The sequence below is a fragment of the Caretta caretta genome, chromosome 4 (genome assembly GCF_965140235.1).
Source record: "Caretta caretta isolate rCarCar2 chromosome 4, rCarCar1.hap1, whole genome shotgun sequence".
NCBI lineage: Eukaryota > Metazoa > Chordata > Testudines > Cheloniidae > Caretta > Caretta caretta.
Genome location: NC_134209.1, coordinates 126,125,310 through 126,139,452, shown reverse-complemented (window position 1 = coordinate 126,139,452; position 14,143 = coordinate 126,125,310). Strand labels below are relative to the sequence as shown.

The 14,143-nt window shown below is 46.8% G+C and overlaps 1 protein-coding gene across 1 annotated transcript; it reads right to left on the bottom strand.

Annotated features, from left to right (window-relative positions):
* Positions 1-2,292: 2,292 nt before the first annotated feature.
* Positions 2,293-4,457, bottom strand: LOC125636164 (myb/SANT-like DNA-binding domain-containing protein 7). Its single transcript, XM_048848859.2, has 2 exons — positions 3,537-4,457; positions 2,293-2,948 (listed from the first exon to the last, which is right to left on the bottom strand). Exons 1-2 carry the CDS (start codon positions 4,120-4,122, stop codon positions 2,932-2,934), a joined length of 603 nt encoding a protein of 200 aa, XP_048704816.2. The 5' UTR covers positions 4,123-4,457; the 3' UTR covers positions 2,293-2,931.
* Between the last annotated feature and the right edge of the window lie 9,686 nt (positions 4,458-14,143).

The following is a 14,143-nucleotide window of genomic DNA, read 5'->3' as shown; positions in this document are numbered from 1 at the left end:
CTCCTGGGTGCTGGCAGACGCGGTACGGCTTTGCTACACAGTAGCAGCAACCCTTTGCCTTCTGGCAGCAGACGGTGCAATACGACTGGTAGTCGTCCTCGTCGTGTCCAAGGTGCTCCTGGCCACGTCGGCTGGGAGCGCCTGGGCAGACATGGGCGCAGGGACTAAATTTGGAGTGACTTGACCAGGTCATTCTCTTTAGTCCTACAGTCAGTCCTATTGAACCGTCTTATGGTGAGCGGGCAGGCGATACGGACTGCTAGCAGTCATACTGTACCATCTTCTGCCAGGCAGGCAAGAGATGAGGATTGCTAGTAGTCGTATTGTACCATCTTCTGCCAGGCAGGCAAGAGATGACGATGGCTAGCAGTCGTACTGTACCATCTTCTGCTGAGCAGCCATGAGCTGTGGATGGCATGCAGTCCTTCTGCACCGTCTGCTGCCAGCCAAAGATGTAAAAGATAGATGGAGTGGGTCAAAACAAGAAATAGACCAGATTTGTTTTGTACTCATTTGCCTCCTCCCCTGTCTAGGGGACTCATTCCTCTAGGTCACACTTCAGTCACTCACAGAGAAGGTGCAGCGAGGTAAATCTAGCCATGTATCAATCAGAGGCCAGGCTAACCTCCTTGTTCCAATAAGAACGATAACTTAGGTGCACCATTTCTTATTGGAACCCTCCGTGAAGTCCTGCCTGAAATACTCCTTGATGTAAAGACACCCCCTTTGTTGATTTTAGCTCCCTGAAGCCAACCTTGTAAGCCGTGTCGTCAGTCGCCCCTCCCTCCGTCAGAGCAACGGCAGACAATCGTTCCGCGACTTTTTTCTGTGCGGACGCCATACCAAGGCAAGCATGGAGGCCGCTCAGCTCACTTTGGCAATTAGGAGCACATTAAACACCATACGCATTATCCAGCAGTATATGCAGCACCGGAACCTGGCAAAGCGATACCGGGTGAGGAGGCGACGTCAGCGCGGTCACGTGAGTGATCAGGACATGGACACAGATTTCTCTGAAAGCATGGTCCCTGCCAATGCATGCATCATGGTGCTAATGGGGCAGGTTCATGCTGTGGAACGCCGATTCTGGGCTCGGGAAACAAGCACAGACTGGTGGGACCGCATAGTGTTGCAGGTCTGGGACGATTCCCAGTGGCTGCGAAACTTTCGCATGCGTAAGGGGCCACTTTCATGGAACTTTGTGACTTGCTTTCCCCTGCCCTGAGGCGCATGAATACCAAGATGAGAGCAGCCCTCACAGCTGAGAAGCGAGTGGCGATAGCCCTGTGGAAGCTTGCAACGCCAGACAGCTACCGGTCAGTTGGGAATCAATTTGGAGTGGGTAAATCTACTGTGGGGGCTGCTGTGATGCAAGTAGCCCACGCAATCAAAGATCTGCTGATATCAAGGGTAGTGACCCTGGGAAATGTGCAGGTCATAGTGGATGGCTTTGCTGCAATGGGATTCCCTAACTGTGGTGGGGCCATAGACGGAACCCATATCCCTATCTTGGCACTGGAGCACCAAGCCACCGAGTACATAAACCGCAAGGGGTACTTTTCGATAGTGCTGCAAGCTCTGGTGGATCACAAGGGACGTTTCACCAACATCAACATGGGATGGCCGGGAAAGGTGCATGATGCTCACATCTTCAGGAACTCTAGTCTGTTTCAAAAGCTGCAGGAAGGGACTTTATTCCCAGACCAGAAAATAACTGTTGGGGATGTTGAAATGCCTATATGTATCCTTGGGGACCCAGCCTACCCCTTAATGCCATGGCTCATAAAGCCATACACAGGCAGCCTGGACAGTAGTCAGGAGCTGTTCAACTACAGGCTGAGCAAGTGCAGAATGGTGGTAGAATGTGCATTTGGACGTTTAAAGGCACGCTGGCGCAGTTTCCTGACTCGCTTAGACCTCAGCAAAACCAATATTCCCACTGTTATTACTGCTTGCTGTGTGCTCCACAATATCTGTGAGAGTAAGGGGGAGACGTTTATGGCGGGGTGGGAGGTTGAGGCAAATCGCCTGGCTGCTGGTTACGCGCAGCCAGACACCAGGGCAGTTAGAAGAGCACAGGAGGGCGCGGTCCGCATCAGAGAAGCTTTGAAAACCAGTTTCATGACTGGCCAGGCTACGGTGTGAAAATTCTGTTTGTTTCTCCTTGATGAAACCCCCGCCCCTTGGTTCACTCTACTTCCCTGTAAGATAACCACCCACCCCTCCTCCCTTCAATCACCGCTTGCAGAGGCAATAAAGTCATTGTTGCTTCACATTCATGCATTCTTTATTCATTCATCACACAAATAGGGGGATGACTACCAAGGTAGCCCAGGAGGGGTGGTGGAGGAGGGAAGGAAAATTCCACACAGCACTTTAAGCACAGCACTTTAAAAGTTTACAACTTTAAAATTTATTGAATGACAGCCTTCTTTTTTTCGGGCAATCCTCTGTGGTGGGGTGGCTGGTTGGCCGGAGGCCCCCCCACCGCGTTCTTGGGCGTCTGGGTGTGGAGGCTATGGAACTTGGGGAGGAGGGCGGTTGGTTACAGAGGGGCTGCAGTGGCAGTCTGTGCTCCAGCTGCCTTTGCTGCAGCTCAACCATACACTGGAGCATACTGGTTTGGTCCTGCAGCAGCCTCAGCATTGAATCCTGCCTCCTCTCATCACGCTGCCGCCACATTTGAGCTTCAGCCCTGTCTTCAGCCCGCCACTTACTCTCTTCAGCCCGCCACTTACTCTCTTCAGCCCGCCACCTCTCCTCCCGGTCATTTTGTGCTTTCCTGCACTCTGACATTATTTGCCTCCACGCATTCGTCTGTGCTCTGTCAGTGTGGGAGGACAGCATGAGCTCGGAGAACATTTCATCGCGAGTGCGTTTTTTTTATCTTTCTAAGCTTCAGTAGCCTCTGGGAAGGAGAAGATCCTGTGATCATTGAACACATGCAGCTGGTGGAGAAAAAAAAAGGGACAGCGGTATTTAAAAAGACACATTTTATAAAACAGTGGCTACACTCTTTCAGGGTAAACCTTGCTGTTAACATTACATACATAGCACATGTGCTTTCGTTACAAGGTCGCATTTTGCCTCCTCCCACCGCGTGACTACCCCCTCAACCTTCCCCCCTCCCTGTGGCTAACAGCGGGGAACATTTCTGTTTAGCCACAGGCAAACAGCCCAGCAGGAATGGGCTCCTCTGAGTGTCCCCTGAAGAAAAGCACTCTATTTCAACCAGGTGACCATGAATTATATCTCACTCTCCTGAGGATAACACAGAGAGATAAAGAACGGATGTTGTTTGAATGCCAGCAAACATACACTGCAATGCTTTGTTCTACAATGATTCCCGAGTACGTGTTACTGGCCTGGAGTGGTAAAGTGTCCTACCATGAAGGACGCAATAAGGCTGCCCTCCCCAGAAGCCTTTTGCAAAGGCTTTAGGACTACATCTAGGAGAACCGCGAATGCCAGGGCAAAGTAATCCTTTCACATGCTTGCTTTTAAACCATGTATAGTATTTTAAAAGGTACACTCACCAGAGGTCCCTTCTCCGCCTGCTGGGTCCAGGAGGCAGCCTTGGGTAGGTTCGGGGGGTACTGGCTCCAGGTCCAGGGTGAGAAACAGTTCCTGGCTGTCGGGAAAACCGGTTTCTCCGCTTGCTTGCTGTGAGCTATCTACAACCTCATCATCATCATCATCATCTTCTTCGTCCCCAAAACCTGCTTCCGTATTGCCTCTATCTCCATTGAAGGAGTCAAACAACACGGCTGGGGTAGTGGTGGCTGAACCCCCTAAAATGGCATGCAGCTCATCATAGAAGCGGCATGTTTGGGGCTCTGACCCGGAGCGGCCGTTCGCCTCTCTGGTTTTCTGGTAGGCTTGCCTCAGCTCTTTCAGTTTCACGCGGCACTGCTTCGGGTCCCTGTTATGGCCTCTGTCCTTCATGCCCTGGGAGATTTTGACAAAGGTTTTGGCATTTTGAAAACTGGAACGGAGTTCTGATAGCACGGATTCCTCTCCCCAAACAGCGATCAGATCCCGTACCTCCCGTTCGGTCCATGCTGGAGCTCTTTTGCGATTCTGGGACTCCATCATGGTCACCTGTGCTGATGAGCTCTGCATGGTCACCTGCAGCTTGCCACGCTGGCCAAACAGGAAATGAGATTCAAAAGTTTGCGGTTCTTTTCCTGTCTACCTGGCCAGTGCATCTGAGTTGAGAGTGCTGTCCAGAGCGGTCACAATGGAGCACTCTGGGATAGCTCCCGGAGGCCAATACCATCGAATTGTGTCCACAGTACCCCAAACTCGAGCCTGCAACGTCGATTTAAGCGCTAATCCACTTGTCAGGGGTGGAGTAAGGAAATCAATTTTAAGAGCCCTTTAAGTCGAAATAAAGGGCTTCATTGTGTGGACGGGTGCAGGTTTACATCGATTTAACGCTGCTAAATTCGACCTAAAGTCCTAGTGTAGACCAGGGCATAGTGGTCTCATCTGCAATTAAAGTTACAAAGTGGTTTAACTCAACTTGTAAAATCTTTCTTTTCAACTGCATGTAAATCAATTGAAATACAGTGTGATATATATGTATATACATGGCATATCTTCAAAAAGAAAAGGAGTACTTGTGGCACCTTAGAGACTAACAAATTTATTAAAGCATAAGCTTTCGTGAGCTACAGCTCACTTCATCGGATGCATACAGTGGAAAATATAGTGGGGAGATTTTATATACACAGAGAACATGAAACATTGGGTGTTACCATACACACTGTAACAAGAGTGATCAGGAAAGGTGAGCTATTACCAGCAGGAGAGCTGGGGGGAGGAGGGGAACTTTTGTAGTGATAATCAGGGTGGGCCATTTCCAGCAGTTGACAAGAACAGTAGGAGGGGAAATAAACAAGGGGAAACAGTTTTACTTTGTGTAATGACACATCCACTCCCAGTCTTTATTCAAGCCTAATGTAATGGTGTCCAGTTTGCAAATTAATTCCAATTCAGCAGTCTCTCGTTGGAGTCTGTTTTTGAAGTTTTTTTGTTGAAGAATTGCCACTTTTAGGTCTATAATTGAGTTACCAGAGAGATTGAAGTGCTCTCCTACTGGTTTTTGAATGTTGTGATTCCTGATGTCAGATTTGTGTCCATTTATTCTTTTGCGTAGAGACTGTCTGGTTTGGCCAATGTACATGGCAGAGGGGCATTGCTGGCACATGATGGCATATATCACATTGGTAGATGTGCAGGTTAATGAGCCTCTGATAGTGTGGCTGATGTGATTAGGCCCTATGATGGTGTCCTCTGAATAGATGTGGACACAGTTGGCAACGGGCTTTGTTGCAAGGATAGGTTCCTGGGTTAGTGTTTTTGTTTTGTGGTGTGCGGTTGCTGGTGAGTATTTGCTTCAGGTTGGGGGGCTGTATGTAAGCAAGGACTGGCCTGTCTCCCAAGATCTGTGAGAGTGATGGGTCATCCTTCAGGATAGGTAGTAGATCCTTGATGATGCATTGGAGAGGTTTTAGTTGGGGGCTGAAGATGATGGATAGTGGCGTTCTGTTATTTTCTTTGTTGGGCCTGTCCTGTAGTAGGTAACTTCTGAGTACTCTTCTGGCTCTGTCAATCTGTTTCTTCACTTCAGCAGGTGGGTACTGAAGTTGTAAGAACGCTTGATAGAGATCTTGTACGTGTTTGTCTCTGTCTGAGGGGTTGGAGCGAATGCAGTTGTATCGTAGAGCTTGGCTGTAGACAATGGATTGTGTGGTGTGGTCTGGATGAAAGCTGAAGCCACGTAGGTAAGTACAGCGGTCAGTAGGTTTCCGGTATAGGGTTGTGTTTATGTGACCATCGCTTATTAGCACCGTAGTGTACAGGAAGTGGATCTCTTGTGTGGACTGGTCCAGGCTGAGGTTGATGGTGGGATGGAAATTGTTGAAATCATTGTGGAATTCCTCAAGGGCTTCTTTTCCATGGGTCAAGATGATGAAGATGTCATCAATGTAGCGCAAGTAGAGTAGGGGCATTAGGGAACGAGAGCTGAGGAAGCGTTGTTCTAAGTCAGCCATAAAAATGTTGGCATACTGTGGGGCCATGCGGGTACCCATAGCAGTGCCGCTGATTTGAAGGTATACATTGTCCCCAAATGTGAAATAGTTATGGGTGAGGACAAAGTCACAAAGTTCAGCCACCAGGTGTGCCATGACATTATCGGGGATACTATTCCTTACGGTTTGTAGTCCATCTTTGTGTGGAATGTTGGTGTAGAGGGCTCCTACATCCATAGTGGCCAGGATGGTGTTTTCAGGAAGATCACCAATGGATTGTAGTTTCCTCAGGAAGTCAGTGGTGTCTTGAAGATAGCTGGGAGGGCTGGTAGCCTAGGGCCTGAGGAGGGAGTCTTCATAGCCAGACAATCCTGCTGTCAGGGTGCCAATGCCTGAGATGATGGGGCATCCATGATTTCCAGGTTTATGGATCTTGGGTAGCAGATAGAATACCCCTGGTCGGGATACTAGGGGTGTGTTTGTGCGGATTTGTTCTTGTGCTTTTTCAGGGAGTTTCTTGAGCAGATGCTGTAGTTTCTTTTGGTAACCCGCAGTGGGATCAGAGGGTAACGGCTTGTAGAAAGTGGTGTTGGAGAGCTGCCTAGCAGCCTCTTGTTCATATTCTGACCTGAATGTTTGATCCTGTTCTTATCATGCTCAGAATAGACTGAGATGCAGTTCTTAGTTTACCATCACAAATTGAAATGAAAGAGTCTGATTTCACAACATCACTTTCATGTTCCCGTGGATCTCAAGAACTGTTTTCATTGGACCAGTTCCTCACCAGTGTACATACTAATGTAACACTTGGTTTGATGAAAATTAAACAAATTGTACAAAATTATATCCACATGCTTTGTTTGTCACAAATATGAATTTTAGTAATAGGTGTGTATACAGCCATCCCATGTGGATATGGAGAGGAATTCAAATGCAGTAAGTGGAAGCCACTGTATATTAAATATTAGTCATTTTTATGAATCAGAGTGCATATCAATCCATCAATGTGTAGTGCTCTGATTTCTAATATATCAGTATAATATTACTTATTCCTTGACTAGATCTGTGACTGTTTTCTTCACTGGTTACTGTCATAGAAAGCACGACTGTTTCTCAATCTCATTTGTCTCATTTTCAGGACAATACACACTGATGGATATCTAGTTATTAATTAAGTGCTGACAGTAAGATCAGTGGCATGCAAGACAACAAAATGAAGATTGCCTGCATTGAAGAGTGCACAGTTTAAATCAGAACTTTTTTGAGAACTTTGACATATTTCACATTTACCGTTTTCTCCAGTCTTTTAACCTTTTTTAGCCATGTCCTGACTTCATATTTCTACATGTAAGAATAATGCAAAGAACATATGACATTGGGAAATGTATCTTGGTACTGACCAATAAGAAAGATCTAACAATCTGAAAAATTAAATATCTGTGTGTGTTCGTGTGTCCGTGTTTAATGCATTGATCAAGTTTGTGTTTGTATCCCACTAGTGGCTGGACACTTAGAGTTGAACCAGAACTGCAGCCAAGCCACTGCTGATGAAAAAGCCACTACACGGGGTTGTTTTCATACATAAGTGACATTGTGAACACTCTCCCAAAGGTTTAAAGGCTTTTCCCCATGAACCTGGTCAAAACAAAGTTGGTTTCATGTTAGCACTGATTGGTGGATACCAACTGGTCAGTCCATTCAGGAATTTGGACACATCAGATCACCAAAAATGGAGACTTCCTCTTCAGCAGGGAGGTGATAAACCAAGTTAAACACAAGTGCTCTGGGTTTTTAAGGTGTAATAAATAATCCAATGTAGATGTGATTAAAGCAAACCCTAGTGACTACTTTTGTTAGCTATATATTTAAAAGTGGTGTCTTTTCTCGAGTGTATGAGGACATTCTGTATCTCAGAAGAGCAGTACAAGATATTCGTGGCGAGAGTCCAAAAACCCAGACAGGCAGACACAAGGATTTTGGGTCAAATTGCAATATCTTCCCTTCCTTCTGCAAGAGGCCATCTTGTAATGCTGGATGGCAAAACAGAAACTGACTCGTCTGCATCAGCAACTCTGTGTACCAGAACTGTCTGGCCCATGAAGCTACCATTAATCACCTAAACTTTGTCCTGTCTAATCTTTCTGAGCATGAAAGGAATTAATGAGATAGGAAGAAAGGTATAAAGGAGCCCTGTGCTCCAATTCAGATGGTCTCTGCTCTAGAGCCAATTTATTTAGTGTTGGTTTTGATGGTGAACAGATCTATTGAGGGGAAGGGGCAGATGATCCCATTTGTTGACTCTGAAATCCACTGCACACTGCCTCAGGAACCATTTCTGGGTTGGCTATCTGCTTGTATATTGTCTTCCATGAGATGCAGAGGTACTGGAGAGATGTGGTGCTCTATGCACCCCGTCATCACGGCGGTTGTCCCTCTGTGTAGGGTGTGGAAGTGAGCCCCTCCTTGCTTGCTTATATAGTATATCACCGTGGGGTTGTCAATTAGTACCTGCACTACTTTTCTCTCTACTGGTGGCAAGATGAATTTTAGCTCTGGACAGTGGGTGTGCCCTCCGGTGGTGATGGCTCTCCCGTCTTTGTCTGTGCCTGCCGACCCACTGCAGTTCCAGTCTCACTGCCACGGCTTCGTGGCACAGCCCTCTGGCCATGTCACAATCTGGGTTTCCCCCTTCTGGGGGACTCCTTCTGCAACAGTCTAGCCTCTCCTCTTAGTGGCTTGGCAGTCCATAGCCTGGCCTCCTCTTCAGTGGCGAGTGTGAGTGGGGGAATCTAGGCCTGCCCACTACGCTGGGTCCCAGCCCAGGGACCATGTAAACAACAGCTTCCCACTGCCCCTTTCTTTCTCCACTAGTATGTCTCAATCCCCTGGGCCACTTCCCTGCAGCCCCAGCACCTATGGCTCCTGTCCCTGGCTCCTTCACCCTCTTCCCAAGGCCTCAGGCCTGCAAGTCCTAGCAGCTCTGTTCATGGTGCTAGTTCTGCAGCCCTTTAGGAAGCCAGTCCCCTCCCCTGGGGTTTTTGCAGGAGACTCCCTTGCTCTGACCTGCAGCTTCCTTTTATATGGGCCGTCTAGGTCCTGATTGGCTGGTCCAGCCATGGCCCTAATTGGCTGCAGCCACTGCCCTAATTGGCTATTTCCTTGCAGCCCTCCAAGCTGGGTTTTAACCCTAACAGGGCCAGTGTGGGGCAGATGCCCTGTCACAGGGCGCCATGTAGGGTTGCCACCTTTCCACAGACCAAAACGGGACATATTTTTGAATTAGCCTAGGTTAAACACTCATACTACTAGATCTCAGTACAAATCAATAAGATATAATTACAATATGATTATACATATTTTACTTATGTAGATATAGTTCTATTTTATAATTAAAAATACTATAGTTTCTTAAAACATAGTAACAAGATAAAAAAATTAACTTACCCAGTACTTCTTCCCTGTGTACTTTCTATTTGATTTTGCACCTTTCAGGAGTTCTTTGTTTTTCAGTACAAAGTCATAAAATTCCCCACAAGACACAATGAAGTTGAACTTGATGCAAATTTCAGACTTGACCAGGTGTGAAGACATCCGATTTTTTTCATCGTTCCAAAGTTTTTGCATAATACTGAACACTCACCCCACAAATGCACTGCTGACTGGAATTGCAAAAGCACATTCTACAATTTTCAAAAGGTTTGGTGCATCACATTTGTCAAAAAATTTCACCCGTTTCTGGTCCACTGAGAGTTCATCACTGGGATCAACCTTTAGAAGTGCTTCTTTCAAGATGCAGTATTCTCTGAAAAGTTGTTCACCACCTATGTGTACATCAAAAATTCTTGGAATCTCACATAGATTCTCAAACATGAATGTGGATTTAGCCTTCAAGCTGAGAATGGCAATTTTCTATAGATATGACTCTGGTCCAAAATTAAACCGCTTCTCCAAATACTCTGCTTCTTTGGTAGAAGTATTTCATTTGAATGCCTTTTGATTGCTTGGTGGCAGATTCTTCAGTGCTTGGTTAACTTTGAAGAAGTCAAAACTTTTCTGAAATGTGAGACTTTAGATTGTGTGGCACTTCGTTTAGTACACTGAAGATCTCGATGGACTGTGTGTTGTCACGCTCCATTTTCAGGATTGCAGGTTGAAATACATTCATTTAGCTCTGCTCACACACACACACACGCACACACACACACACACACACACACACACACACACAAAGTAACACTCATGGACACTGAGATTTGTGTTGAGATTTAACCCATCTTCTTGAGATTTCACAAAATTCCAGCTAAGTGCTGGACAGCCTTCTTCCCCCTGTTGAATAAAGTACAACTTCACTGAAGGCCAGTTCTTCAGAAGCCTGTCTACAGCTGTGGGGAAGCCACTGGGGCTGTTGGGTTCTGAAAAGGTGCAGCCCAGGTTGGGCCTGCAAACAACGCCCCCCTACTGCTTGTGGCGAGGAAGGCCAGGGGCCACAGTGATGCTGCTACAGCAGCTGGGCGTGTCCCTGCCAGAATTGGGTTTCTTCCCGCAGCCCTCCCCACTCCCCCTACTCAAGGGAAAAGGGGCTGCATATTACATGGTACTGCTGTGGTGGCTGGGAAAGGCCCTGGCTCTCTGCCCAGGCAGTCCTTCTGGTGCCAGACCTGTGGGATCAGGTTCTACCTACCACAGCCACCAGGTGGGGAGCCCAGGGGTCATGTGGTGTATCTCTGATGGTAGGGAGAGATCCTGGGTCCCTGGGTGTCCCTGAGTCTGTTGCTTTGGTCCCCTCCCCTCTCACTATTCACTGGGGAGGGTGACGGGGTCACGTGGTGCCCCTAGGGTGGCTGGGGGAGCCTTGGTCCCTGGGCAGCCCTGATAGAACTGGATCTGCTGCTTCGGCCCCCACCCCACCCTGCGCACTGGAGGAGGGGCTGCAGGAGTGTCCTGCTTCTTGTGTCCTGCCATATCCCCCATCACTTCTGGCTTCTGGGATGGGGGGAGGAGAGGTGGAAGGGCTCATGGGGGTATGGCCAAGGATATGGCCTGCAGGTGCCCACTCCAGGAGCTGCTCAAAGGGAGCCAGACAGAATGCCCAGTCCCTTCCCCCCAACTTGGGGGAAGGCGGCAGGAGTAGGGGTTCCCTTCCTCAGGCACAGGAGGGATCCAGCCCTGCCCTAATGGAGGCACTGAGAGTGGTGGCCTCAGAGGTGGGCGTGGGCTCATTTGGGCAGCTTTCCCAGGGAATTGTGGGGGAGCGCATTCCTGTAGAAGAGGATGTGCTCAATCTCTGCAGGAATGGAGATGAGGTGAGGACAAATGGCCTGCAGCAGGTGCAGGAGGAGAGTTACAAGTTGAGGGGAGCAGCTGGGTAGGAGTTTGATGTGGACAGTTCATTTTGCAGATGCTGTTGAGTTGGAAAAGTGCCTTCTTCCTGGCTGGGATCCAGAACGCCTCATAGAGGAGGTTCAGGGAATGGATTCAGGGTCTGAGTCTGAGGATAGTGAGGGTCCAAGCTTCATAGAGGTGGATGAAGATGACGAGGAGCGGGTGAGTGGCCCTGGGCTGCACCTCACTCCCATAACCTGCTAAGGGTCCAGCAGGCATCCTCAGGATGCGATGGATTCATCAGAAGGCCGTAGATACTGAAGCAGGGGGATGCAAATCTCAGTGCTCAGGGGCAAGTGTGGCAGGAGGAGGGATAGCTCAGTGGTTTGAGGATTGCCCTGCTAAACCCAGGGTTGTGAGTTCAATCCTTGAGGGGGCCATTATGGGATCTGGAGCAAAAATTGGGGAGTGGTCCTGCTTTGAGCAGGGGATTGGACTAGATGACCTCCTGAGGTCCCTTCCAGCCCTGATATTCTATAATTCTATGATCCCAGGTCTATCCTTCCTTGGACACCCCCTACCCCACAAAGAGATATGGGTGACCTGGCACTACATATAGCAATGCCCCTCTGCCATGTACATTGGCCAAACTGGACAGTCTCTATGCAAAAGAATAAAATGGACACAAATCAAATGAAAAGAATTATAACATTCAAAAACCAGTTGGAGAACATTTCAATCTCCCTGGACACTCAATTACAGACCTAAAAGTGGCAATTCTTCAACAAAAAAAACTTCAAAAACAGACTCCAACGAGAAACTGCAGAACTGGAATTAATTTGCAAGGTGGACACCATTAAATTAGGCTTGAATAAAGACTGGGAGTGGATGAGTTATTACACAAACTAAAAACTATTTCCCCATGCTAATTTTCCCCCTACTGTTACTCACACCTTCTGGTCAACTGTTTGAAATGGGCCATCCTGATTATCACTACAAAAGTTTTCCTCTTGCTGATAATAGCCCACCTTTATTGATCAGTCTCATTAGGGTTGGTATGGCAACACCCATATTTTCATGTTCTCTGTATATATCTTCCTACTGTATTTTCCACTGCATGCATCCAATGAAGTGGATTTTAGCCCACGAAAGCTTATGCCCAAATAAATTTGTTAGTCACTAAGGTGCCACAAGTATTCCTCGTCTTTTTGCTGATACAGACTAACACAGCTACCACTCTGAAACAAATGGTGGGAAGCTTGTTTTCAGGTTTCTCCAACATTGGTAAACTTTCTTCCATGCATAATGAGTTTTGATGCAATGGACTGGGTATTCACACTGTGCTACATTGTTATCTTCAAGAAGTGGAATAGTCTAGTACACTTCTTTCTTGGGTACGATGACATATTTTGCTGGATTTGGGTTAAATACCCACTTGGTTTGGGTCAAGTTGAAAAATGCTACTGCAAGTTGACAAATCTGGAAGCAGAATTGTAGTGTGTGTATGTTTCAATTTTTTCAGTTTGGTTAAGGCGTGCTTCTCTGCTCATTGCATACTCACATTTGTCAACACTGTTATTTGCCCACATTATGAGATCAAGTGTGTCATTGGTCACAATATGTGAAGGTATCACAGATTCGTCATATTTTGTTAAGGCATGCCTGGTAGGAGGTGCATATTTCCTTAAGATGTTCAGCTGTTCAAGGACTTCTGGAGATTGACACAAATCATAAGAACATAAGAACGGCCATACTGGGTCAGACCAAAGGTCCATCTAGTCCAGTATCCTGTCTTCCGACAGTGGCCAATGCCAGTTGCCCCAGAGGGAATGAACAGAAAAGGTCATCATCAAGTGATCCAGGCCGCGTTGCCCATTCCCAGCTTCAATGACATCTACATTGCACAAATGGCTTGAGTGATCCCTCTCTCCTTCATAAAATGAAAGATATTACTCTGTGTGGGCTAAGTGCAACCCAGGAGTGTTAAACCAGCTCTGTCAGTGCCTTATTACTAGAATGGGGGGAATAGCGCACAGAAGTGAGCTTTATGTGCTGGGCCAGTTGTAAATGCCCATTTCACTATGGCAACCAGGTAATTTATGTTTTCAAGCTTTTCATGCCATGTCATCAACTCAGTTTAACAGTCACATGTCACATGCACAGCAGTTAGAAACAAAGGCTTCATGCTCTGCTCCCTGGCCTTTTTCATATATGTCACATTGCATGACACAAAAGCAGTAATCTGGTCAAAGGAAACCCCATATCTATCTAGTGTTTCCCATCTTGCTTTACTAATAGTGTTAAAGTTCAAAACCACACACTTCAACAGAATCATGTTTAACTTCAATTCACATTCATCTTCTGGTTTTCTTAAAATAGCCAATGTGTTGAGAACATATTTGTCATCTGATTCTAAGATCTCTCCAGTATCAATGCCAATCCTGTCACAAGATTTCAGCTGTTCTTTAATTTTGTTTACTTGATTTTTATATACTCTTGGCAAATAGAGTTTCCATAAATGTCTTGAACTTGGTATGATTCCAGCATTTTCCAGGTTACATTCTAAATACTCCTTTTGGGTAATGTAGTAGAAAGAGAGGGCCTGAAGCATGGGGCCTGGTAAAAGGCCTGAAGCCTGAACTAAAGTCAACAAAAATCAGGCCATGAGCAAAAGTCAGGTCCTGCTATAAAGCAAAAGCCTGCTTACAAGCTCACTGGCCAGTACATGAAGTTGTCAAGAATATAGCTGGCACTGCTAAAACACAGACATTCCTAAGAAGTAC